Below are 27,946 nucleotides of genomic sequence, written 5' to 3' on the forward strand. Positions count from 1 at the left end.
TTCAGCCTTCTGAATTGAGTCAGACATCATAATTTCTTCCCATTGGGTTCACCTGCATTTACAATAGTGATGGGGCATCACTTTATGGTCCATCCTCAGCAGAGGCACCAGTAACAGGGAGAAGCAGCAAAGCTGTGCTACAAATGCAAAGGAAAGGTTGAAAGCTGTGGTGGACAAGCTGTGGTGGAGTGTGTTGGGATGGCCACAGCAGTGGACAGTGGAGATGAACTGGGGCAGGCTGAGAGATGGAAGGGCAGTCAGAAGGATGCTGGCTTTGTGTGGCTTTCATATTCAGCATAGACATGACAGTTCTGATGTAAAATGCCCAGAGACTAAAACGTTGCATGACATTTGGGCTGCACCACTTGGTGTGCTGTCTTGTCTGAGACTTCATCCAAGACCTCCATGTGCCAGCTTCCCACCTGCCAAACCAGGGAAGGAATCCCAGAGGCAGAGAAGTGCATGTTGGACAGGACCTGCTCTGTGACCCCAGCAGAGGGTCCTGACAGTGACTCCTGAGCACAGTTTGTCTGACCAGTACTTAAAGAATTCCAGAGACAGGGATGCCAGATCCACCCCAACAACCTAATTACTAAGAAAGTTTTCCTTGGTGTGTCACTTCATTCTCCCCTCTCTAACTTCCCATATCTTATCACCAAGGAGTGAAATTTACAGCTATTTTATGAGGTCCTAGTCATTCCACACTGGCACTAACCATATTCTCCTATTTCAGTTTATGCATTCAAAAAAACAGAATGACAGAAATATAAGATCAATAATTTTCATGCTATTTATTTTGTAGCATTTCTTCACTGGCTGTTCTATTCATGATAAAATATGTAATAATAAATTCAACTAAACTGTTTCCTTTCTACACTTCACCAAAAGCATAGATTCAAATGCAGCATTTCTTAAATATCCATATAACTTACGTCTGTGCTATGCTGCTCTGCCCTGCTGCTGATTATAGTCAGGCCATGTCACACATCTGCAAGAGTTACAGGTTTTATCAGCTTCACATGGGTAAGATACAGGCCATAGAAAATACAAGTATCAGATCCTGCTCTCCAGAAACTTTCTCAGCCGACATAAATGGTTAATAATGTACAGCAGAAATACTAATGTCTTGTAAATATACACACAATTTCCTCCTTTCAGGTTAGAAAGTGTGGTAGAATTGGATAATGTGTCACCTCATCACACAAGACAAACTCCCTGGTTCACACACCTTGCCTCATTGTAAAGCTTATTTCATGTGTTGTTGATCTTATATACAGACATGATCACTGCAGAGACCATGGACAACTTCTGTTGTGGCATGTACAATCCCAGACAGAAAGTATCGAATTGGCAAGAAATTCCCAGTTACATGCACAGAACAGAGTAGAAGCAGAAATGGCAATTACACTCTGTTCCTTAGGAATAAAAGCATGGAAAGTTTTGGGTAGTCTGTGAGATTGCACAAGGGTCAGTTACACAGGAGGAGAGTCTCAAGAGGAACACTTTTTGAAAATTATTAGTTTTTGGAAAGCCTGTTTAAATTCTTCATTAAAAGCTGTATAAATGACTGGATTTATTAATGAGTTTAGATAACCCAACCAGGTAAAAAAGTCCAGTAGGATGGGATGAAACCAACAGGCATCTTGGCAGATTGGTAGGACTAGGGATATGACAAAAAAAGGCAGCCAGCAGAAAATGAAAGCTCCCAGAATAATGCCTAAAGTTTTGGTAGCTTTCCTTTCTCTCGCAGCAGAAATCCTTTTCCTTTCCAGCACACTATCTGCAAGTTTTATTTTAACATGACCGATAAATATGGGGGATCCACCTGAATGGGAATGCCCTTCATGGAGGCTAGCATTAATGGAGCAGAGGGAAGACCCTGCAGAACCAGTGATCAGGTGTGCAGTAGTAAAACGTTTCCCATATAATGAGGGTGGCTTCAGAATCCTGGATCGAGCTGCTACATAAATTCTACCATACAATATCAGCAGGAGAACAGTTGGGATGTAGAAAGCTCCACAAGTCGAATAAATGGTGTAGGAAATTTGATCTGTGTTTACAGCACACGTCGCAATTTCTTCGTGAGCTTTCACTTGCCTCCAGAAAAACGGTGGCACGGAGATGCTGATAGATATCATCCAGACCACGGCAATCATGAGGGCTGCTCGGCCAGCAGTGCGGCGCTTGGTGTACTCCAGAGCGTCTGTGATAGCCCAGTACCTGTCCAGGGCAATGACACAGAGGTGCAGGATGGAGGCTGTGCAGCACGTGATGTCCGATGACAGCCAGATGTCACACAGCAGCTGGCCAAAGGCCCACGTGTGGGTGACAGTGTAAGCGATGCTGACAGGCATCACCAGCACAGACACTAAAAGATCAGTCACTGCCAAGGAGCCAATGAGGTAATTTGCAGGTGTGTGGAGCTTTCTAGTCAGAAAAATGGTGATAACAACAAAAACATTTGCAAGGATTGTTGCCAAAGTTATGACAGACAGAAGGATTGACAGTGAAATCTTCAGCCCTAACAGTGTCCTTTCATCCCAAGACAGAGGTGTTTCAGTGACATTTAAGGATTTATTTGCTGAACTCTGGAGAGAGAACTGTGCTGAATGGTTGTACTGAGTCATCCTCTGCTCTGATTTCACCTCCCAGTGTAACCTTTCTGGGACAATGAAGAAATACGCTCACTTTTGTTGATAAAATAGAATTTTTCATACTTTGGTTGAACACTGAAGAGTTATTAATTTGTTGAAAACTTCAGCTGACACAGTAGATGAGGTACTCTCCTATGCAAGGTTTTCCATTACATCACATCGTCACATCACGTTGCATCATATCACATCATCACATCACATTGTATCACATCAATTACATCATTGTTAAAGCAAAATGTCATCCAGATGTGAGTCTGATATATGACAATAAAAACAGTACTATAAGTGATGCAAATTCAGGTGGTTTTCATCTTGAAGAAAATGAAATAATTCTTTATTATCTTTTTTCCACACCTCCTTTCTCACCTAATCTTCTGCAAAGTTGCATAAATCGATCCTGAGGGGTAAGAGATGGAAAAGAAACATCTGGGCATGCAGCTGATGCCCCTCTGCTTGAGACAAATCTACCCTCAAGATTATTTTCCTTTTCTCTGTAATAGCTGAGTGTCGTTTTTGGTATTTACAAGGGACACTTTATTAGCAGAGTACCTAACATATAAAACAATACTTCTGAATTCTTTCTGTAAACATAATTTCTCCCAGATTTGCAGATCAAGACTTCTTCAAGTACAGATCTCCATTTTTATTTATTTCTCCAGACTATTCAGGTTTTCCCTTCAACAATTAGTCTTCAAATGCTGAAGTCAGGTGTTGGGTGCCAGACCCCAATGCACTGGTGCACATTACAGCACTGTATGCAATCTACAGACTTTCCATACTTTTCCTTGTATTCACCAGGACTGGATATCCTGAAGTCTCCACAAACCTGAAGGAAACATCCTAAGACAGTTTTCCATCAGGCCTTTCACTCATTTCCATGAATACCAGAATGTCACTTGTTTTATGCCAGCCCAACCCTTCTTGAAAGAGATGCTGAATGTGGGTGGTGAATGGCTTTGAAGTGTGCTGGGAGGGCTACAAGGAGGAACACCAAACTTCTCCAAGGAGAAAATCACCAGGCCAGCCTTCTCCCAGCCATGGAGGAGAAGAGCCTCTCTCAGTCATCACTGGTACCAGTTCATGCCATCCATCCAGTCACTCAGCTGGGAATCTGTGGAGCAAGAGGAGCATAAGATTCTACATGAAACATCAGCACTTTGAACTCAAACAGCCTCTCTTAAGCTCCTAAATCCTGATATAAGCAATACTTTTCAGTTTAGTGCGTTTGATTTTTTTATATACAACTTCCTTCTGCGAGTCAAACATTTTCAGACATGGTTTTTCTTTTGAAGTGTACTTTTCTAAAAAGTCTCCTATTTCACACTAGGCTATTACTTTCTTGATTTTTTTTTCTCTAGGAAGAGAAAATCCCTTCCTCATTGTGATACTGAGCAAAGTCAGTACATGATTATTTATCATGTATTCAGGAAGTTACCATCTAGACAAAATGAACATATTCCAAATAATTTAGTATTACAATGAAGTTACCTTTTACTCAACAAACGAATGATGAATACAGGTATTTTCCTGTTAAAAAGAAAAAGAAATTAAGTTTGCGTAAACTATGGATACTGAAGAAAAATAGAATCAAATGACAAGCAGTCATTAAATTATGTCAAGTACAAGGTCATACACATAATTGCCTGTTAAGGAAAGCAGAACACAAATGCACAGACATTACATATCCTGAAATACCAGAGGCCAGGAGTAGGAAGTGGCCATCCAGCATGTTTCTGAGAGCAGAGGGACGTGCTGCCTGGGCAGGAGGAGCACTGGGCAGGAGCTGGGTGTTGAGGAATACATTTTGTGCCACTAGCTCAGGGTACAGCTGCAGGTTGAGCTTCTGTAGATGGCAGCTCCTAAAAGACATCTGAGAGTGCCACAGGAAACTTTGTGCTGAGCTGGTGAGGAAACCAGGTGTGCCTGTGTGAGGGTGGGGGTAGCTGCCACACTCAGTGCCAGTGTGATGCCAGAGAGGCTCCTGGATGCTGGGACAGGGAAGTTTCCCTGCTGCTGGTGGCATTGTCACCTCTAGATAAGATGGCATCACTGGGTGTGTGCGTGTGCTGGCAGTGCAGCCTGCAGGCAGCTGAGGGCACGGCCTGGCAGGCCATGGCAGGCTTGTCACCCCAATTTGTCACCAGGTCTGTCATGCTTCACAGGGTGGGAATCCTCTCAGATGCCTTGGCTGCATCACCACTGTGCTTGGTCCATTTTTCCTTGGGCTTCACCTGGTGCTCTTGGCCATGGACTGTGGGTATATTTTTCGCTTCAAAAGGCCTGAAATAAATTGAAGGTGATGTCACAGCCAACCAGAGTGGGATTTTCACAGCACAGCATGCTGGCATACAATGCCAAGCTGGAACAAGCTAGTTTAGCTCTCTGCAGTTTAACTCTCTGCAGTGCTGGGCTGGAGTGCGATAAATAATGTGTACAAAATAGTTAAGTTCAAATAAAAACATAGATTTTACTATTTCACGAAATAGAACAGACAAAAAAAAAAAAAAAGAAAATTAGATAAAATGTCCTTTAGTAAGTTGCACATTTCCTTTAAGTTCACACTAAAGTTCGAGGAACTAGGGAATTAACTTTCTTCTCTTGAAGCTGGAAAATTGCAAAGGGATGGCTGAAAACAGAGCTAAACTTCAGCAAACTACTGAAAATTTATTTTGTAGTTTATTTTCACTTTTCATATAAATGTAGAATCCACTAAATAGACCAGGTCTATTCTGTCATACTGAAAGTATGATCAGCAAGGAAGCTGCTTCCAGTGAGACCCAACAGCAGTGGCCAGAAGGCAGGACAGGAGGTGGCACCTGGTCAAGAGGAACCCCTCTGAAGGTTCATTTCAGAGCAGAACTTAAAAGAGGGAGCTAGTTTTGAGTAAGTTCTTGCATATTTGGGACAATTGCCTCGAGCATGCATCATAGAGTAGGTATGGAGCCCAACCTGAAGACAAAAGCACTGTTCAAATAACATGAAATAAATTTAGAACTAGCTCTAGGAACGAGCTAGTTACCATAACCAAACCTGGATGCAGCTGCTGGGAGAAAACCAGGCTATGCTAGAGTGTATTGCACTGAAAAATCAAAGGTACAGTCTATGTAAATTTGGTTTGCATCAGAATTTCTGGTCAAGCCCAGCAACAGCTGGGCCCTTTAGGGCTGAGCATCTCTCTTCACTGCCAGTGAGGGGAGCTGGTAGAGAAGAGTTCACATTTCTGGAAAAATGTGCTCCAGCACAGCTCATGCAGCATGGCTGGATGTCTAACCTGCCAGGATCACTGTGACTATTTCCAAGTAAATCAGGCATTCCTGTTTTGTTCATTTGATCCAGAGAACAGCATTTTATATGAGAAACTATATGCAAAACATTTCTCATTTTAAATAAGCAACTATAGTAATTGCAAGCAAATGTTAGCAATGTTTAACACCTTCACTCTCTCCTCCCCACCTTGGATTTTTGCTCAGCTTGTAAGAAATTATTGGTATTTTTCCTCTCTTACCTTTATTTACACACCACCAATATGTATTAGCTGTCCAACCCATTGATAATTACTAAGTTACAGAGGGAGATTATTTATACATTATCAATAAATATTACTTATCAAAGAGAAAGTCTGGTGTTTAATGGGCAGTGATTCTGGTAAATACTACATTGCAAAAACAGCCTCTACAGTATGTTATCAATAAGTTCTTTGGAGGGAGCAGGGGCTGGAAAGATCTCAGCCATAAAGCTGAGTTTAAGTGCAAGGCAGGTAGTTCAGGTAGAAATGAGCAGTTGCCCTGCTGTGTGATGGAGAGTAACCAGCTCAGCAAAAGCTCTGCACAGTGTGGGATCAATGTGCACTGTCAGCAGAGCCAGTGACATTGTACCAGGGCAAAGCTGCAAACACCTTGGCAAGTGTGGAACTGGGAATCAGGCCTGGGATAGATCTTTTCTGTTCATTTTGGACAAGGCCAAATGGCAGCCTGGCATTCAGCTCTGGGCACTGTTCCCAAGAAGAACAGATCACACAGCAAGGAATCAGAAGAAAGCAGCAGGAATCATCAGAAAAGTAAAATGTACGGGAATAAACTGCATGGGAACAGGGATGTTGGGGTTTAAAGAGCACAGCTGAGAGAGGTATTCAACAGTTTCTGTGCATGAAAGCCTGCAGAACAGGAAGGAATAGTCTGTTCCCTGTGGCTGTGACTAATATCACTGAAAGGAGAGAGACTGAACTACAGCAAGGAGAACTGAACCCTTAGGAAAACTCTGGAGATAGTAAGAGTAGTGAAACAGAGTATTGCTTAGGGACACTGACATCTGCACCTCAGAAAGTCACAAGGACAGGTCAAATAATCTTTTTGGAGTGTGATTTCCTATAGCCAATGAATCACCAGGAAAGTAAAGTGAATTAGTCTGCCCCATATAAAATGGTGAAAACCAGAATTTTTTACTGCAGTACAGTGTAAACTTAAAGAACTCCAATTTTGAATTCCAATTCAAAATTAACAAAAAAAAACCAAGAAAGTGAAAGTTTTTGCAGAACATCACAGTTCAGGTCTGGTATTAGCTCAAGACTCATCATTGTGGTGCTGTGGTGTTCCACAGGGGCACACAGAGGAACACAGAGAATTTTTGTTGCTTTCAGGAAGGGACTGGTGAGCAATGAGTTGCCTGTAACTGTCAGTGGGTGTCACTGGGGCAGCAGAGCCCCCAGGCTCCCCCATTTCAGAGCATGAACACAAGGAACAAACTCCCCATGACTGTGGCAGGTAAGAGCACAGAATATCCTCCTGACAGACTGGGCCATCAGCCCCATGAGCATTTTCCATGTGCCTCTGGCTTTCCAAGCATTGCTCCCTAACAGCTCTCTGTCCTCCTCTCTTGCTGCACTCTGATCTTTGGTAATTCCTCTGCTTCAGCTTCACTTTCTAGGACACAGACACAGGGTTCCCTGACATAAAATGCTTGTTCCTTTGGTGAATGTTTGAAGTAGCACTCCCCTATATGATTATTCATCTCTAGCAGCCCCAGCAAAGAAGCTGAACAGTTGTTGCTCTGACCCCAGTCTTCATGGCCATGATGCTGGTTATTTTTTTCTGTGGTTTAGAATCAGCTCCCCTAGCCATCCCAATTTCATGGAACTCAGAGATGAGAAAATATCTGAATTCCTTCTGCAGTGTCTCTGTGCTCATCCAGGGTCAGGAATAGGCAGGCTGGGAACAGGCAGGGAGGAACAGCTCAGCTGAATTCTGCACTGCACCTGTGGGGATCACAGAGGTGGATTATGGTTTGTGTGCACACTGAGGGATGTCTTCCTTTACATGTACCTCTGAGTGCATGACCAAGGGACAGAAAGCAGCTCAAAAAAGAGAGGAAAATCCAGTAAATTTGTATGCTGACTTTTGATATCTGGATGGTTTCCTTCAGAGCTCTGTGTAGGACAGTTCTATCCAGGTAAAAGGCTACAAGACAACAGTATTGCCCTGCTGCATACATGCCAGAAGTGACTGACACTTGTCACTAAGTTTTGTTCTGCATTTAGGAGAGCATAGTACACTGCCATCATTCTTACTCTGTGTTAAACACTGAAAGTAGCCAGGCCCCTCCTGCATTTTGACAGGTCTCAACTCAAGAAATACATTTCCCAGATTTCTAAGTAAGCTACAAACCAGCAGAGTTCACGCCATGGGTTTGATTTTTTTTTTAATGTCCTTGTTCTCTGCCATTTACTTACACATGCTTGCACTGCACATGCTTGATTCCCAGCCCATCAGAAGTGTGATACATCTGAAGAAAATTAATGACTGATGGCTGGTGAGAATGCTACTCCAAGATCAACTACATCTGGGGTAAATGTGAAAACCAGAAAATGTTACAAGTGACATGGAAAACAACAAATTGACTATTTGTTTGGTATTCTCTAATTTTAATATTTGATAAGCATGTAAGATATAAATCCTAAATCCTTTGTTATGATGCTGCTTTAACTTTAAGGACAATATGCAAAGGAAAAGCAAATTTGCCTTGAGAAACCTTACAGATCCCAGCCATTGCTTTCTGCAATAATCTGTTTGACACTCTATTGGCAGCAGTACCTAGAAGGAGGAAGTTACAATTACTGGCAAAGTAATCTCACCTCTCTAAAGTCAGTTGCCCCCTTAATTTTGTAGAAGAAATTTCTTTTCCTGGGGCTTACATCAGGCTCACAACTGGGAAAGATACTGTCTCTCTGGGGAAGCATTATTCTCCTTGAAGTCCACGTTCCACTTTCATGCATTGCTGCCCGCAGTACGCTGGAAAAACCAGACTGCAACGCTGGCAGTTCTTGTGCTTGGCTGGGTCCTGCTCTTTGCTGCAGAACCAAAGCCCATCCCAAAAGTGGCTCACATTCATCACTGATGCCACAGGTGACAAGGTGGCCTGCTGGCTCCATGTGAGAAAACAGAGCATTTTGTCCTGAAAAGCCTGGCTTTCATCCAAGCAGGCACATAGACATGGATAGGTGAGGATTCCGAGGGTTCAGTATCACAGAGGCAACTCCTGGCTTTGCTCTAGCATCTAATCAGAGGAGACCTTTGGCCACCATTGCACCCAAAGCAGGAGTGAAGAAGAAACCAGGCAGCTGTGTCACTTGTAGAATACAAATCAGGATGGTGTGGGATAATAATGGGATAACCCTTAAAGCAACCCAAAGCTTTCCCCAGGGCAAGCCATATAAAATTACACTTCTAAAGTGGCCACTTTGTTTATGCAGTATTACCGTGTACCTGCAAGAAGCATTTAAAGCTCTAAGCGCCTGTGAGATTCCCTCCCAGACACTCGGCATAAAGGGACACCACGGGCTGCCCAGAGAGGCTGCGGCTCGAAACATTCAAGGTCAGGCTGGACAGGGCTCTGAGCAACCTGATTTGGTTGGAGATGCATCTGGTGGCTGGAGGGACGGACTAGGTGACCTCTAAAGGTCCCTTCCCAGCCAAACCACCCAGTAACTCCGTGATGCCCGTGTCCGGCGCTGCGGGGTCCCCGCTCTCCGCGGCTCCGCAGGGCGATGCCGCCACGGAGCCCTGCCCGCCCCATCCACCGGCGCCCGCAGAGCCGGGGCGATGCCGGCTGATCCCGGGGCGATGCCGGCTGATCCCGGGGCGATGCCGGCTGATCCCGGGGCGATGCCGGCTGATCCCGGGGCGATGCCGCCGCAGGCCCCGGCCTCCCGACCCCCGCTCCGCCGGCGGGTCCCTGGGCTTTTTCCGGGGCCACCGTGGCGAAGCCCCCAGAGCTCTGCCCCAGGGCACCAACTTCAGCCGGGGCCGAGCGCCCGCCCCGTCGGCAGCTCCCCGGCCGCCAGCACTCACCGCTGTCCCCGCTGTCCCCGCTGTCCCCGCTGTCCCGTTCTCGCCGGGCTCCGGCAGCGTCCCCCGAGACAGCGGCGGCCCCGGCCGGGCTCGTGGCGCCCGCGCCGCGCGTCCCGCTCCGCTCCGTCGCTCTCCTCCCTCCGCTCCGCTCCGCTCCTGCGCCCGTCAGCGCGGCTGCGGCTCGCCCGGAGCCGGCGCTCGGGGCTCTGCCCGCCCGGGGCTCGGGGCACCGGGGGTTCCTCCGGCCAGCGCTGCCCGGGGCTGCGGGGGGCGGCTCCTTCCCGGCAGCTCCCCGCTCCGGACCCCGCTGTGCCAGCCCGGGCTGTGCCCCGGTGCCGTGTCCCGGTGCTTTGCCCCGGTGCCGTGTCCCGGTGCCGTGTCCCGGTGCCGTACCCCGGTGCTGTACCCCGGTGCCGTGTCCCGGTGCTTTGCCCCGGTGCCGTACCCCGGTGCCGTGTCCCGGTACTGTACCCCGGTGCCGTGCCCCGGTGCCGTGTCCCGGTGCTTTGCCCCGGTGCCGTGTCCCGGTGCTGTACCCCGGTGCCGTGTCCCGGTGCTGTACCCCGGTGCCGTGTCCCGGTGCTTTGCCCCGTTGCCGTGTCCCGGTGCCGTGCCCCGGTGCTGTACCCCGGTGCCGTGTCCCGGTGCTTTGCCCCGGTGCCGTGCCCGGTGCCGTGGCCGGCTGCGGGGTGGGAAAGCCCCGCGCTGCTCCGGGTGATGCGGGGATCGATAACTCTCGGGAAGCGGGGATGAGCAGAGCGGTGTGGAGGCCCCGCCGGTGGCCAAGGATGGAGAACGGCTCGGAGAAAGGCTCCGAGCTCCTCTGGGGGGGTTTGACCCAACTGCTGCTTCAGCCTGGCTCCGACCTGGGGCTTGCACAGCCTCTCAGCACAGCCCTCCTGCTCCCAGACCTAAAAGACTCCGTGATAATTCCAGCGTTTTTAAGCTATGCAGTTAGTGGGGTTTTACCAGTTTTAGTTGCTAATGAGAAATTAATGTGGGTTTGATTGTTTGGTTTTTGTTTTGTTTCTTTTTCCAAAGAAGCAGTAACTGTTCACACTAGACAAAACTTTAACATAAAAGTAATTCAGATTCCAAGGTCTCGAGAAACAGAAACGCTTAAGCCACAGCCCCTTTGCAGCATCATTTGGCCTTAAATAGATTCTAAATTAGCCATTGCCAGCTGTCTCCATTTTCCTCTGGCAGCTAATTTACATATTGGATTACTTTCAAAATACAGATAATCTCATGATTTTTGCACACTTAATGCTGTTGATAGCCAGGCTCTGCCCTCTCCACCACAGTGTCTCCATAAATGATTCTTAACCCTGAGCCCAAGTCTGCCTCAAAAAAGTCACGCTCTCTCCAAATATCTTAGAGGGTTTTGTCCCAACTTCAATATCTTAGATATCAACATCTCAAAAATCTCAGCTCCCAGAACAGCAGCATTTTACCTGTTCTCCACTGCAATGGAGAATGGTTGAACCAGGAATGGCTGAGCATGGTAAAACATAAAGCCTCACTTGAGACTGAGAGGAAAATACAAGCTTTTTAAACTGCAGCCACATGGTGTGAATCTTACACAAAAAATAATAATTCCTTGCAGCATCACTTCCCTCCCAGGCTGGGAGAGGACACATTGTGAATCTTTTGAGCCTCCAGAATTTCCCACTGAGACAAGAGTAGCTACAATAGGTTTTCTCTGAAAGTCTGAAGGTGCCTTTCCATTTATTTTCCTCCCAAACAATGTGGGTGTCGTTCTGTGGGTGGGAAAGTGTTTGATGTGATACAATGTGAAAGGAAAGAGGTTGGCTCCTTTATATCTCCAACAGAGGAATAAATTCTGCCCTGGGGGTAGAGATACTCCATGGAACCTTGCAGAGCTTTGCAGCAGAGTGCAGGCTGGTCTGGGGTCTGTGGCCTCCCCAAGACCCCTACAGTCCCTTGTCAGGAGAAGAGAGTTTGTGTCCCACAGACAGAGGATAGATTCCTCCTAGAACAGGAAAAAAGGAGTAAAGTTGCTGTAAAGTTGTTGTTCTCCCATGCCAGGACTCCACAGATATCAGTTATTTTTCACAAACAGTAATTCTATACAGAAGAAGAAATTATCTGGTGGCTTTCCTTAGGCTGACTGGGAAAATCAGAGAAAATTTCAGGGCACAGACTGTTCTTCACATATTAAAAAAAAAAAAGAAATTTCTTCTTCCTCTGTTTTTGATCCTCCAGATACGCTCTAATAAGAGCTATAGCACATTTCTCTCATGCTTTACAAGGTCAAAATCAGTATTGTATTTAATATCCTGTGTTGAAAGTCCTGCTTGGAAAAATAATGCAACTACTCCTTTTTTTTGAGATAGATTATATTCAGTTTTGATGGAGCAGGTGCACAGAGAGAATTTTTGCACAGGCTCAGAGCCAGTACAAATGTGCACCAGTAAGACAGACAGATTCTACAGATAAAGGAGTCTTGGAAACAATCTACTCTTTGGCCTAACACTTGGGGCGGGGAAAAAAACCCCACAGCTGCATTGGCATGGTTGGCAGCCACAGCAATCTGCTGGTGTCTGTAGATCCCTCTGTTGGTGCTGTACATCACTGGAACTCAGGAACATCTGCATCCACTTTGTGCTGTCTGAGGCAGGGTCTTGGGTGAAGATCAGGATTTCATACTCAGCTTTTAGTAAGCTTCTTCCTTTAATCCATTTATTAAACTTTCACGAGGTTGATTTCATTTTTTCCTTTGTAAACTGAGCCCATCTAAGCAGTCCTACCTCTAATTTTGTTTCCTATCATGCTCAACTCCCAGAATTTCTCACTGCTGCTGCTCACAGCTTAAACATTTCCCCAGCAGCCTGAGCCAAAGTTATGATGCACTGAGGAGTGGTGGAGTAAGGGTTACAAGCACATCCAAGGAGAATGAAACCTCACTCAAACCTCCTGTCTCAGATTCCTGAGTGAATGCCTCACCATATCGACCAGATTTGATTGCTCTAAGGTGGTGAAGAGCTATCTCCTGGGTCTCACAAGGCTCAGGTTTTTATTCCCTTGCTACAGAAGAAAGGCTCAAAATTTGATATTTTCAGTGTGTGAAAGAGTTTCCTTCCTTGGTGTGGCTGGAAGGCCATCAAATACAGAGCTGATGATTTCCCTCTCAAGGGTGTTGGCTGTCCAGGCTGTCCCAGAGTGAGCCCAAAATCTGTGCTGTCAACCCTCCCCTGGCCTGATCTAATTCAAGACCAAACACATTGTGGTGCTTCCCCTACTGTGAGTCCCCAGGGAAGTAGGATGGTGATTTAACTTTCCCAGAAATTCTGGAGGAGTGTTTTCACTTGTTTGAGCTGGCAGGAGGGGTGACAATTGGTAATGAAAGCCTGTGCAGGACTGAGCAGAGGCACAAATGGATCTGGTTCTGGTAAAAGACTGCTGTGCTACACTGAGAACCAGCACAAGTAGAGACAAAACCTCTGGGACTAGAATTATTTTGGTGCCCTGGTTGTAGCTTTTTCAAGAGCTGGAAAGTATCCCAATCTCCTTGTCCAGCATATGGGAGGGTCAGTGGACCGAGCAATTCCAGTGAATTTGCATGAAAACCATCACCTGGACACATCTCCTCAGAAGATGGGAAATGACAATAAAATAGCTGCACCTCTATGGTGTTCATCTAAAAATATCTCCTTCCTCATCAGCAGCATGGCTCCCTGTGGATGCAGCACAGTCAGATCCATTGCTTATAAGAACAAGATGCTGCTTTTTCTCTTTGTAGGTCTTGCCAAACCAGAATTAAGGAGAGAAGGCTGATGTCATCCTGACTACTATAGCAAGTACTTCAAAACTGCTTTTGCTCACCATTAAACTGTGGTGAGAGCACTAATACAAAAGACCCTCCTAGTTTTCAGTCTCATTTTGCCCACTGCTAATTTACAATCTATTTCTCCTGCATCCAGCAGGACCTTCCTTGAGGTTTACCCTCATTATTTACTCACCAACTCTTTTTTGAGGCAACAAAATGTACTGGCTCTTTGTCACAGAAATTTACTTTGGCTGAGGAAGACAGATGCATGATGTGAGGTCCCTCCTTTGGCTTCTTTGCTTTTTGATATTTGATGTCACCTTAATTTATCATTGAAAACTTAATTAAAGACCCAGACATACCAAAAAAAGGAGGAAACTCACAGTACTTTTTTCCTACATGAGCTATTTTCCTCTGAATTCCACGTTTTTGTCACATTCCAAACCTCACACTTAGATGCTGACATATGGAGAATTCTTCAGGCACTGCTTCTCTACAGAAGGTGTGTTTTGGCTTTAAAGCTGTATTCTCAGCCTTACAAAGGAGCAGAACCAAGAGCCCAGCCAATGCCTCCTTCTTCTGAGGCTCCTCTCTTTACTTTTTCTCTATTAAATAGAAAAATGCTCAGAAATTGGTACATAATCAAAACACAGAACCTCTGCTATGATTGCTGAGGTAACTTGTAGCAATGCCTTGAACTGCTTGGCAGCTGCTTTCCCCAGAGTTCCTCGAGTTCTGTTTTAACCATCTGATTTATGCAGAATATGGCTGAGAAAGGCAGCCAGCTCCCGAGAAGTTGTGTGTGCTCACTGAACTCCATGAGGCTTTATTTACACATGGAACAAAAAAATATTGTTATACACAGACATGAATTTTCTTCCACAGAAGAGAGGAATTCTCTGTCAGCACTGCTCTCCCACTGACTTATGAAGCATTTTTCTGGGCAGAGCTCCTGATATCAGGGCTGGAGAAACCCACCAGACATTTTGTGAGGAAAGACTGAAGGACCTGGCCTGTTCATTTTGGAAAAGACAAGGGGGATCTAAGTGCCATCTTCAGTTAAATAATGGGGGTATGGAAGTTGCCAGGGCCTGTGTGACATCTCCATGCACAGCGTGGGTGTTTTACTGTGTCCAGCAATTTCTGGGCCTCAAAAAGAAATCATCAGTCACAGCTGAGGTAAGGAAAGGGCTGTAAACAGGCTGAGTCAACATTTATTTCTTTTGACAGTGATCCCTGCATGCAAACACCGAGGACCCTGGATTTTGGGCTGACATTCAGCTTTAATGTAGTGGCGAATCCTCTGTGGAGGAAATGTCTATCTGCCCCAGGTGCTCATTAAGGGGGAGGCTACTGAGTAAATATTTATATTCTTGATTAAAAATGATAGACCTGTATCTGTTCTTTGCCATCCTTCCTTTGCCTTACAGACTTTCAGGAAATTGAAATGTGTGAAGAATATAAGAAGAGAAAATATCAAAGCACGGTACATTTTGATTTTATTTTTTTAAAAAATCACTTTTCCCTGTCAACTCCCATTATTTTCCTAACATATTTTGCTAGGAGGAGTTCAAAGCTGTGAGAAGAAGCAGTCCATGATGCCCTGCTCCCCAGTGAAAAGCTGCAGAGTGCAGGATGGTGCCAGCAATGCAACAAGGCATACGGGCAGACCTCTGCACTGCTGGCTCTCGTGGATGTTGCCCTGGTTTTTAAAAGTGTTAAGTTTTCTTTTATAGTTCTTTCAGAAGTTTTAAAGTTCTTTTAAAAGTTTTCCATGCCTTCTGATGCTTACATGCTTCTACTGTAGTTCTCACACACTGTTCATGTAAATAATGATTATTTTGCATTCTTCTTTGAGAGGAGAGAATTGATGGACTGTTGGTTTGACCAGTGTGGTTGGAGAGGTGACAATTTTACCCTCCAATCCTCTGTCACTTTTGGAACTCTACATATTGGCGAGGTCGGAAATAAAATTTGCTCTTTTCTCTTTTTCTCTTTTGAACTTACCAAGCTTCTGTGTACTCATTTGGTGTCCAATAGCGACAGTGGTATTCTCACAAATGTCAGAGACTGAAATAGTCTCACTGTATAAAAACACAAGGCAAATCCCAGGAGAACTGGAAAGGATCCCTGGATCCCCAATTTCCTGCTGAGAGCTGGGAAGTCTGGAAGCTACAGGCCAGGTTGTGCAAAGCCCCATCCAGCTGAGAGCTGAAAATTGATGAGGGTGGAGGTTCATAAAGAGTTAAAGTCATGGGGCACCAGGGGGTGGAAAAGAAGCTGCCTTCTTGTGGAAGCAGTTCCTGTGAATGCAAACCACCAATGATCCCAGTGGCACATCCCAAAAAAGCACAACTGCAAGCAGCCAGCAAGGTGTTCTAGAAAAGAGGATTATAGCACATAGCAGAGGAAGGAGATAAAACAGATAAAAACTCAAAGTGAATGGAATGTTCATGTCTTTAGTGCATATTTCAAAATTATACATTTGATTGTTCTCAGTGGCATAAAATATTGGAGTAGAAAAAGAGAAGGATCAGCCTGGGAATGGAAGATCTTCTGTTCATGATTCACCTAGAAGAGCTAGTCTTGGATCTAGTCAGGAAAAAAACAGAATGTACAGACATAATAAATAATTCCTCATATATTGTGAACTTATAGGTAATTACACATTAGAAACCATATAGGGAAAACAACACTGAGGAAAAAAAATCTCAAAATAATTTCCATTTTGTACATTTGGAAAAAATAAATTTTTGACATTTTGTCCAAAAGATCATTAGATTTTTCAAAGTTTGTGTTTCTAAACTTTTTATTGGCTATTATTTTTTGTTTTCTGTCTTCTTTTTTCCTTTGGTCCAATATTTTGAATGGATTTTTTTATTACTTTTTCTCCATCTTTTTTTCCTTGCATTTGACATTGTCTCACTGTGTTTTTTGTGGGCTAACTGAACAGTGAAGAAAATAAACCATTTGTGCTCATCCAAATCCTGTCCAAAACTACAGTGGAAAAAGAAAATGGAAGAAGGGAGAGGATAAAACCCATCTGATCAGATGAAATAAGGACAACATACTGCTTATTGACCTTTGTGTTATATTTGTATAAAATCTCAGCGTTGATACAATGTCTGAGATACTTGCTATTGTTCATGGACCTTAGTGAGAGGCTTTTACTATTATCATCTCCCTTTTTGTAACAATGGAGCTACTTTCACTTTAATATCATATTTAGATTCCATGCTTTCAAAATGATTGCTTCAGCATCTGTCATTGTCATTAAAGGAAGGTATTTTGGATGTTTCCCCTGGGTCTGATCCAATTTTCTCCTGAGAATTGTAGCAAGCACCCCCATCCTTACTAAGGCAGTTCACAATGGAGCTTTAGTGCCTAAGGAATTTAGTAATTTACTTTTAAAAATCTTAGCAGACAGCTAGAGTAGATAAATGCATTGCTTGTGAAGCTCAACACATAGAGACATTGTTAATTTTCAAAGCACTGGATAAAAATACCTCAGAAACTTCTAAGCCTGGCAGAAAAGAGAGAGCTAAGCATGATAATAACATTTAAATACCAAATAAAGAAGCAGATCCTGTGTAGTTTGCCTTTGGAATGGAACTGCTTGGCCCACAGCTCTCAGAGAATTGAAATTGCTGAGCTGAACCTGGCCCAGCAGTTCTCTGATCACTTACAGAAGAGCTTATTTCATCGGAATATTGCCAAGGTGAAATGCACAAAGCAAAGCAGAGCTGCTGGACCATCACCAGGTGAATGTCTAAAGGATATTTTCTAATTATTTTGCTTCCTTCTTGTATTTGCTGTGCCTGCCCCAGCCCTTGCATACACACAGTCACCTCGACAGCAAAATCTTCTGAGGAGTGGGTGAGCTGAAATGGCCCTGCAGCTCCCTGGCATCCCTCCCTCCCTGTGGGAATACTGAGGCTGCAGTCACATATTCAGTGTTAATGGCCTATATGTACATTACTAGAAAATGTTCACTTTGAAAACTTTTTGGCTCTTCTGTGCTGTAGGAAATCTCCTCAGGGGCTCCCTGGCTCTCTGAAGATACTTCAGCTCTCACTCACAATGGAAGGATCCTCCTAGAAGTGCTTTCTCCCACAGCAAGTTTCCTTACAAGCTGCACAAAGAAGAGAAAATTGGGGTGATACTTCATTTCTCTCTTTGGATTTCTGCTTCTAGCTAGGAACAGGCCTTACCAGCAGTCTTTCCTTTAAAATGAGCACTGGCATGTTGGGAGTTTCTGCTGTGTACAGAGCACCTTTCCCTGCTGATATTGTAATTCATGGGCCATGCTGTGGGTGAAGTCACACACCCTCCTTGCTTCCTTTTTTTGTCTTGTTCTGCTCTCTTTCTTTTCTCAACTTTTTTTAGCTTTCCTCATGAAGCAGAATTTACATCAGTTGCTTTAAGCCTCCACATTGCAGCTGTCTGAATGAGTCACCCTGGAAAGGCAGAAAAAAGCAGAGTCTCCCAGGAAGTGACTGATCTGAACCTCCTTAGGTCTGGCTAACTGCACCTCCGGTGAGTTTGCTGCTAAAGGGAGGAGTGAGCTGGACAAAACCCACCAGTTTCATCCACCACTTCCACACTGCAACTGGGGCACCCTCCAAAATGCCTCTGGCCCCAGCACATCCCCTGCAGAGGGACAGGAGAACCAACAGCCACCTTCCTTTGGAGCTCTGCCTTTGCTCCACCGATGCCTCAGGTTTGAGCTTTTCTATTTTTCACATTCTGTGCTGCTTTATTTAGTGTGTGGGTCTGGGCTTCACATTAGGGGATGGTGAGCTCTCTGCACAGAGCAGGGACACAAAACAATTCCTTCTCTAGCTGGGGACCAGGGACAAATGATCCAAATCTCAGGCCCAAGAGCACAAACAACGTGAGCTGGAGAGAGAAAAACAAGCAGGATGGGACTGCTTGGGCTAAAGATGGAATGGGACAATGAACTCCAAGGTGCAAAAGGAGCAGAACTTACAGAAGTGTGAGACCTCATGACCTGTCATCCATTTTGTGACCATTTTTGGTTGTGGATCTATTTGAGGCCCCTTAATAAATCCTTACTTTATTCTTTAGCTCTGTCTAGTCTCTAGACAGGCTAGGTCAGCCTTCCCAAGGCATCACCACCACTTTAATGTGCCCTCTGAGGACTGTGCACCAAAGGGTGACATCCCCCAGCGCCCCAGCCCAGCAACCATCCTTTCATCACAGCAGAGAGGATCAAGCTAGGACTGCCACCTCAAAAGGACTTCTCCCATTTGGGCTTTGTGATCCAGAGCTTCCAGCAAACACTGGCCACAGGAAAACACAGCAAGGATGTTGGAATCTGTGGTATTCTTGATTCCAAGATTGTAGAAAGTATCTGTCTCTCAGCCCCGCTGCCAAAGCAGAAGCCATAATTGGTCTGTGCTGGTTTCCAGGTTGTTTATTCTGTTTATCTCTCACATGTTCTGCTGCCCTGCCCAGCTCTGTCCTGCAGGGCAGCGTGTGGGGCTCTGCCCTCAGTGGGATGTTACAAACATTAAATACCAGAAACTCCCTGGGCTGCATTTACAAGAACGTGCCAATATCTGTCACCTACGTTGGACAGTGTGTCCCCAGCCTGAACCAACAGAAAAATGCCAACACCACAGTGAGACATGGAGGGCATGAAGAAGGAGAAAAAGGACAAGGCACACCCAATTTCCTCCATCTTGTTCCCTTTGAACCCCTTATCTAGAATCCTAAAATTTTACTTTTGCACCTGTGCCACACTTAATTATTACTTATATCAAACACTCAGAGCTGGTAATTGATCCTGTAAGATTGAAAACTCTTCCATGGGCAGAGATCACAGCCAGTGTCTCTGGGGGCTCTGTCCAGGGGGGCTCCTGACCCCTGCCAGGGTCCCAGGCCTGCCAGGGCAGCCAGAGGGAAGCCCTGGGTTCCCACACAAGGCTGTCAGCAAGTCTCCACTGTGGAGGTTCAACCACAGGGTGCCAAAGTGCTGCTCAGCCTGGACCTGGGCTGGACCTTTATCTTGTTCCTCCTCTTCCTTTGCCAGACTTATTACATGGTACAAAAAGCCAAGTCCATTGCTCTTTCCTGCTCACATGAGAGGAGCCACAGCCAAAATTTCCTCAGATATAACCACTCCACTGTCTTTCCATGGGAGGCAGAACATTCCTGCTGGAAGTTCCCCTTGGGTGAAGCTGCAGCTGTCAAAGCAAAGGGGATTTTGGCATGGAAACAGCAGGTCCACAGCTCTGAGTTAGAAAGTCAGTGATGCCTGTGGACATGAGCTCTGTCCTGATGTCACAGTAACCCTGTGATTCCCAGCAGATGTGACACAAACACCACTGTTTGATTGCTGATAATACTTCCATGGTACCTGCCACACAAGCTGCCTTCTCTGCTGAGTGCAGAGCCATCAGCACGTGGGTGACCCTGCTGAGATGCTGGCTGCACCCACACCCTCTGCCTGGGTGGAGGGTGGAGACCTTGGGTCTGGGGCATACTGAGTTTCCCCTCAGCTCCTCTGCTGTCCCAAACTGAGCGTGCTTCTTCCAGTTTCCAGAAAAGCTGATGAAAAGAGGAGAGGGAGCAGGAGGGCAAGGCTCAGGGCAGCAGGTTTTGCTTGGACAGAGCAGGAAGGTTAGGGCTGCCTTGGCTCCAAAGTGGAGTTTAGAGAGCAGTCTCATAGCAAGAACAATTCATTCCAGGAGATAGAGAACAGAGGAAAGAAAGAACACATCTACCAGTGGCATCTCGCTGCTTTCTGCTCGCTTCTTCTCACTGTAGATGTGATGGCTCAGGAGAAATTGTCCTGGCTGCTCCTGCAGCTGCCTGGTGTGTAAGAAGCTGTATTAAATGTTCAGTAGCAATTCCTCAGTTTGAGGAACCCTCTGAACCCTCTCTTTAACATCTCCCTCGCTGGAACTTCCTGGATCACTGGCTTCTATATGCAATTACTGTATTTCATACTTTACATCCCGAAGCATATCACATTGGGAGTATTCATGGAATTAAAAATATACTGGATTATATTTTGCACACTTTCCATTGCTCCCTCAAAATCTGCAGCACAGAGATTTCTTGCTCTTGAGTTAAATACACACCACAAGGCTGGTTTCTTGCTCTCTGCTGAGCAGTTATTCCATAGAATCCTTTCCTTGTTCTATACACAGAGAAAAGAGCAATATTCCAGGTAAGATGAGGAGACAGATGTGATGCCTTCCAGTTATAAACTTCTCTGAAGGTAGTACCTGAGCAAACCTACAGTGGAAAAGTCTGTGTGATTTTCTATTATCACTCCCTGGTCTGTTGGTTGTGCTGTTTCTTGGGCTTTTACTTACCACCAGTGTCTAAATTTGACTTTGTAGTTGGTTAGGGATTGGGAGAGCTTTGCAGAGAGGAGTGAAAAGGTACTGAAGAGAATTACTACCAGAACAACCTGACACAGCCAGAACAAGCCATTTCCAGTTTGAAGACTGTCCTACAACAATCACTTCCACAGGGCAATCCTTCATTCTTCTTTTTGGCAGAGAAGTTCAAAGATGCTTCCCAAAGGGGAAAACCCACATGCTTAAGGGATAGTGGAGAGAGATCATTCCTTGCTGGGTGGCTGATCCACGGCACAAACAGCCATGGCAGCACAGCTGTGTGGGAGGGTGGGTGGCAGAGCTGAGTCACCAGCTGGAAGCACTCAGTGCCTGAGCTCACTTCAGCACTGCAGAGGAGTGGAGAGCACCACAGACACAGAGGCTTTTCCTTTTGGGGCAGAGTCCTCACCCTGTTCCTTGGTGACCCTGAGTGTTGGAATCTGTGGTATTGGTGATTCCAAGATTGTAGAAAGTCTCTGAGCCTCGCTGCCAAAGCAGAAGCCATAATTGGTCTGTGCTGGTTTCCAGGTTGTTTATTCTGTTGATCTCTCACATGTTCTGCTGCCCTGCCCAGCTCTGTCCTGCAGGGCAGCGTGTGGGGCTCTGCCCTCAGTGGGATGTTACAAACATTAAATACCAGAAACTCCCTGGGCTGCATTTACAAGAACGTGCCAATATCTGTCACCTACGTTGGACAGTGTGTCCCCAGCCTGAACCAACAGAAAAATGCCAACACCACAGTGAGACATGGAGGGCATGAAGAAGGAGGAAAAGGACAAGGCACACCCAATTTCCTCCATCTTGTCCCCTTTGGACCCCTCATCTAGAATCCTAACATTTTACTTTTGCACCCATGCCACACTTAATTATTACTTCTATCAAACACTCAGAGCTTGTAATTGATCCTGTAAGATTGAAAACTCTTTTCCATGGACAGAGATCACAGACAGTGTCTCTGGGGGCTCTGTCCAGGGGGGTTCCTGACCCCTGCCAGGGTCCCAGACCTTCCTGGACTCCCACACCTGAGAAGCGGTGCAGGAGAAGGTCTCACCACAGGCACCCATGGCTGTCTCTGTCAGATGTTCTGGCCTTGTTTATTGTCAGCAGAAAAAAATGTATCTGAGGGGGTCACTTGGACATTCAAAATCAGCCAGCTGAGCAGCCCTCAGGAAAACAGGGTTAAAGTATCCTGGTAATTATGAGATTAACCCCACCTGCTTTACAAGGAAGGAGAAATGGATCCAGTGAAGAATCATGTATCTGTGATAAACCTCTATCAAAGTGATGCCTTATATCAAGACATTCGCTCTGCTTGGTTTTGGAGTGGCAAACTACACAGGCTTAAGCATTTGGTGGGGTTTCCTCCACTGTTGCAGCGTGCTGTTCCCCTGCCAACTCTGCAATTCTGTCCTGGCTTGCAAGATCAGCATGTATTCCATTTGCCATCTGTTGGAGGTGGGGCAGGTTTCTTATCTCTCCCAAGAACAATGTCTCCCTCGGGGAGAGATCTTCTGTTAATGGGCCATTAATGACTCCCTGCATGGCTGGGAAAGTTCCATCAGCCCATGGTGAGATGCTCCGCCCAGAGGGAGGAGCCAAGCATTCCTACCTGCATAAAATCTGCATTTTTGGGACACCAGGGCAGCCCTTTGCTGGATTCCCAGAGGAGCAACTTCTTCTCTGCTGGATCCCCAGAGGAAGACCAGGCCCATCTACTCCATCCCCAGACCTTCAGAGAAAACTCCACCCTTCTCCAGATCCCCGCTCCAGCAGCATTCCATCTGCCCCTCCAGGAGGAGCAGCCACCATTTCACTGGACTATTCCCAACACCCTGACTCCTCAGGGTGTCAGGGTTCTGACTCCAGCACTAGTTTCGTTTGTACTAATTACATTTTTTAAAATTTATTGGTTTTATTTAGTTTCTCTCCTAGTAAAGAACTTATTCCCATTCCCGTATCTTTGCCTGAGAGCCTTTTAATTTTAAAATTGTGGTGATTCAGAGGGAGGGGGTTTACCTTTTCCATTTAACAGGAGGCTCTTGCCTTCCTTCACAGACTCCTGTCTTTTCAAACCAAGACAAATTCCCAGTTACTGGCAGGGACAAAGAGCAATGACACGGGTCTTGGGGTACAACAAGATGGATTTATTATTGGGCTCCCATACAAAACTGGGCCGGGGGGGGGGGTGAACAGAAGTTTTTATAGAGCAGCTCAGGAGGAGGGGTGTAGGAAAGTGAACCAATGAGGATATGGTAAGAGAGGAGTATAAGGTGGGGCAAATAGCTTATGAGCCAGTTATAAATGAAAATTTGTCCAGCCAAATTAAAACAAAAAATATTTATTTTTACAATCAAATTCTATCTAGCCAGCCACAAGGAAAGAACAGTGCCAAGCCTGGATGTGCCACAAGGAGTCAGCCTCAGCAGAGGATTTCCTCTATGCCCACACACCTCCATCCTGGCACAGGTGGTTTTTATAGGAAAAATTCTACCTGAGCCAAGATTTCTGCAGTCAGTCTTTTCTTCCATTCAGAATCCATAGGTTAATGAGGTTTTTTTTTTTTTGGTTTTTTTTTGGGTTTTTTTGGGTTTTTTTTGTTTTTTTTTTCCTTGTGATGAGGAAGAACAATTCAGTGTCCCGGAGTTGTTGAATCCCTTGATGAAATTTACAGGAATTCACATGTTTCTGCCCTCTCCTGGCCCAACCACATCCTTTTACGTGTAAATCGGGTTCTAATATACACCAGGTTTCGCCTGTGAGGGTGGGGGGACTCCTAATACAAACGTGTATACTCCAACAAATATTCAATAGCACATATATCATATTAGAAATTGCACGAATTACATCTACTACACATAACAAGCCTATCAGGGAAAATGGGGGGGGGATAATACAAAGTAATAAATGAGGTGTTGAGGGCAACAAGACAGACAAAGAACTCTCTGGAGAAAGGGGCAGGGATAGGGAGGATTGACAGCTTGGAAGGGAGGAGGTTGGGGAAGGGCTTGGGAAATTTAGAAACTGGGGAAGAAAGGGGATTAGGGAGAACAGGGAACAAACGTGGATTCAAAGCAAAACCAAAACACTGCACGAGCAGATAGGAAAAACAATTTCTACATCTCAGGGGTTTTTTGGATAGTGGCATTCAAAATATCTTCTGCACACACTCTCAAAACCTAGGGTGCACCAGAGCCTCACTCATACAAAAACTTCGTGACTCACTCTGCTGCCCATGGGGAACATTTCCTATGCATTTTCTCTTCTTTGTGAAACACAAAACCCATAGAAATGTGCAGCTTGTGGATGTGGAACAATCCTCGTTTTATCCTCTGAGTTGTCATGACTTGGCGGGGAGTTTGAGCTGCTGTAATGCAGGGCAACTTTGCAACATCCAATTCACTGAACATTCTTGAAAACCCATTTATTTTCTTCTTGTAGTTATGTAGCCTTCTTCCTACTGTTAAATAGAAAGGTGGAGATACCAGCATCTGTTATTTTAAAAATACTTTGACTTTAAACTTCTAATTATACAATGACCAATTTACAGAAATGTCGTATTTTAATCACTCTTCAGTATGCCAGAAAGAATCACTTTTAAAAGGCAGTTCTAACTGCGTTTTCATGTCAGTGGGAGAGGTGCAAGCCAACATTTTGTCAAATATGCTAAATTACATGAGGGTGGGGCCTCATATATCTTTAACTGAGGATGCTGTGTGAGGAAGGACCTGCGTGGAGAAGGCTCTGGCAAGGAGCAGTGAGTGATGGCAATGCTTTGGGCAAGAACTACTGGGGAAACAAAATTACAAAGCAACATCCATCACAGCTTTGTCCAAATGCAACCCCTTGAAACTTTGTTTCAAACTGAATGACCAATTCATTATAGTTTTCTTTGTTATTTGTTTATAAATTGCAGAATTATGGAGTAATATGAGACTCCTAGGGATGACCTCGTCCAACCAACCTCCCTAAAGCAGGACCAGCTTTAAAGGTTGAATTGGTTTTCAAATTAATTCAGGTTGTTGAGAGGCTTTCATATTTAATATCTTCAAGTATGGAGCCTCCATACCCTCACTGGCTTCCTCTTCCAGTGTTTCATTCCCCACTTCATTTGGAACCATTTGGTATTTAAATATCTGGAGACAGTAATTCATATTCTTCTAACAGCCAGAGCAGGCAAGTTCCAGACTGTTTCACAGAACTGAAAAGTCAGTAAGACTCATGAAATAGTTAATGAGATCAAAGCCTCCTGCTCCCAAAAATTGCAATCAAACAGCCTGTTTTTCTCATGTTTTGGAGCTGTTTCAGCACAAACCAGGTGGCACTCGTCCCCATTATCAGTTTCCTGGGCAGAACATGTTAGCCTGCACTTGCTGTGTTCTCTGGAGATGCCTGATGCAGCCTTGGGTCCATGTGCTCTGACTCACCGATTTGCAAGATGCTTCACTTCTTTAATTGATCCTATCTGCCTGTGAGCATGTTTGTACTCAAGACATCTTTGATATGAGATCCAGCTCCACCACGGCAGAGAACATCCCATGAGCAAATCAAGTGAGATTCTGTGTGTTACCCTCAGTGGCACTGAACGCTTGGCATCCAGTCTGCCTGGCAGAGCAGGAGCAGACAGGCAGTTTGGAGCTCAGGCAGATCCAGTCACTCTCAGTAATGTTGGCAGACTCTGGCATGTGTAGGTCTATCATATGCAAGGAGGGAAAGTCTGCAGAGGCTCCCACAGGATGTGGTTTCATGGGAGCAAAACAGTGAGCTAGCAGTGGAAGCAGGCTCTGCACCAGGTTTTCCTGGAGCTGGGGGTGCCAGTTCACCTCCGGGGATAATATTCCATTTTTGAGGGAGCCATGTCCATGCCACATCCATGTTGTTCCAGCTGCAGTATTTTCAATTTAAAATTTAAATTAAAAATCAGTGTGAGTGGAAGGCAAACTTTGTCAGCAAAAATGGACAAATACGCCTCCTTGTACATCCTTCCCACCCCACCACTCCAGCAGGAGACAAATACTCTATTTCAGATAAACCAGAATATTTTCTGTTGTTCCCAAAGAAAACATTTTGGTTTTCCAAATTAAATTAAATCCAATATTAAATGTAATGAATGCTGAAACTACAATGTCTGCATTCCCTTCTGTGCACAAGCAGATGTTTCAGAGGAAAGTGCAGGAATCTCTTTATAGCAGTGTTGTCCCAGCCCTACCAGACCAAACCATCTGCTTCTGGGCTGAATTTTAAAAGAGGGAGAGTCTCTAAAGAGCAATATGCAGCTTATCCCCATGAGATCCACACAGCTGCATCTAGAATTCCCAGGAGTGTTTTGGTGCTCCAGAGCTTCTCTGTTCCTCCAAACTGGTCCTCTTCCTACAGCTCTGTACACTGAGGTGAATTATTCTTTATCCACAGATTAAAGAGGGCACTACATACAACTGTGTGCATTTGTCTGCTGCAAAATGTCTCAGTTCTACCCTGCCCTCCTGTCCCCACACTGTCCCCAGAGCAGGGTCACTGAGCCCCTCTAGGGAAGGGTTGGGATGGGTAAGGGAAGCTGAAGCACTTAGGGGAGCACAGCCCTGTGGCAGCACATTTCTCTCCCTCTCAGGATTTTCATAGAGGTGCACAGAGAGAAATGAAAGAGAAAACAATTTCTATTTCTGCTCCTTGTTTTTCCCATATGGAATGTGTTTGGAGAATTGTTTACCTGAAGTGATTGCTGGGTTGGATTCTGGTGAGGATTGTTTGAGCCTCATGGCCAAACCAACCCACCTGGGGCTGGGCTCTTGGAGAGGGTCACAAATTGGGGGAGAGATAGAGTCAGAGAAAGTAGTATGTAGTTTTAGTATCCTCCTTTTATATAGTATATTGATGTATTTTAGCAGAGTTATAATAAAGAAATCATTCAGCCTTCTGAATTGAGTCAGACATCATAATTTCTTCCCATTGGGTTCACCTGCATTTACAATACAGTCCCAATCACTGTCAGGATGAGGCACCCAAAGTTCTCCAAGCAAGACTTTTGCCAGTGACAATCTCGCTGCTTAACTCAGTGTCAGCTGAGTCTTGCAGAGAAGGTTTCTAGCAGAGGCGAGTCCTGTGATGCAAAATTGAGTCTATATTTGTGCACAGCTAGGAAAGTTCACCCACTCTATGTAAGGAAACCTAAATGTGTCGTGTGTGTTAACTGCTTTTTCTGTGTGTGCTCACACACCCGCTGTGACAAATTTAGGCTGCTCTCCAGAGCCAGCCCTTCTCCTGCTGATGTCTGGATCCCACAGTGGCTGCATTACACAAGAGAGAAGAACCAACACAACCATTCCCCAAACTGTGTCTACAGCTAACCCTACATCACCTTCTATGAGTCACCATCACTCAGATCTTGTCACACAAAAGAACATTTTTTGACTCTGTGGTCCATCCAAGAATCTAACTGAAAATTCACTGTAATGAAAGTGCGGCAGACTTCTAAGGAGATTTTAAACTTTTCAATAGCTGGATTATTTTTCTCAAGACTTAATAAAAGTCCAGCTTTATGTTCTGGAGTTATTTAGCTCTTTCACTTACATGAAGCTAATCTTTCTATTATTATTTTCCTTTACAAAATTGTTGCACCAAAAACCTTACCAGTTTGTCTTCTTCTGGTCTTAGGATTTAGCCTGCATATTAAATGTAATTAATGAGATATTATGTAAAATATCAAATTTAATCAACTTAATGACAATTTAAACAATAAGAAATTTTAACAATATTTCTTAAAGCCTAATTTTATAAGCACTTAAATAGTGG

The 27,946-nt window shown here is 45.0% G+C and overlaps 1 protein-coding gene across 4 annotated transcripts; it reads right to left on the reverse strand.

The window, feature by feature from the left end:
* Positions 1-767: 767 nt before the first annotated feature.
* On the reverse strand, positions 768-21,904 carry HTR1D (5-hydroxytryptamine receptor 1D). Of its 4 annotated transcripts, XM_085559861.1 has the most exons (3): positions 9,998-11,426; positions 4,143-4,181; positions 768-3,765 (listed from the first exon to the last, which is right to left on the reverse strand). In XM_085559861.1, exon 3 carries the CDS (start codon positions 2,625-2,627, stop codon positions 1,491-1,493), a length of 1,137 nt encoding a protein of 378 aa, XP_085415987.1. In that variant the 5' UTR covers positions 2,628-3,765; positions 4,143-4,181; positions 9,998-11,426; the 3' UTR covers positions 768-1,490. The 4 variants fall into 4 exon arrangements, with proteins under 4 accessions (XP_085415987.1, XP_021410524.3, XP_085415988.1 ...); XM_021554849.4 differs by lacking the exons at positions 4,143-4,181; positions 9,998-11,426 and adding an exon at positions 11,452-21,904; XM_085559862.1 differs by lacking the exon at positions 4,143-4,181.
* Positions 21,905-27,946: the final 6,042 nt, after the last annotated feature.

Source organism: Lonchura striata, chromosome 23, assembly GCF_050655825.1.
Source record: "Lonchura striata isolate lonStrDom1 chromosome 23, ASM5065582v1, whole genome shotgun sequence".
Taxonomy (NCBI): Eukaryota; Metazoa; Chordata; class Aves; order Passeriformes; family Estrildidae; genus Lonchura; species Lonchura striata.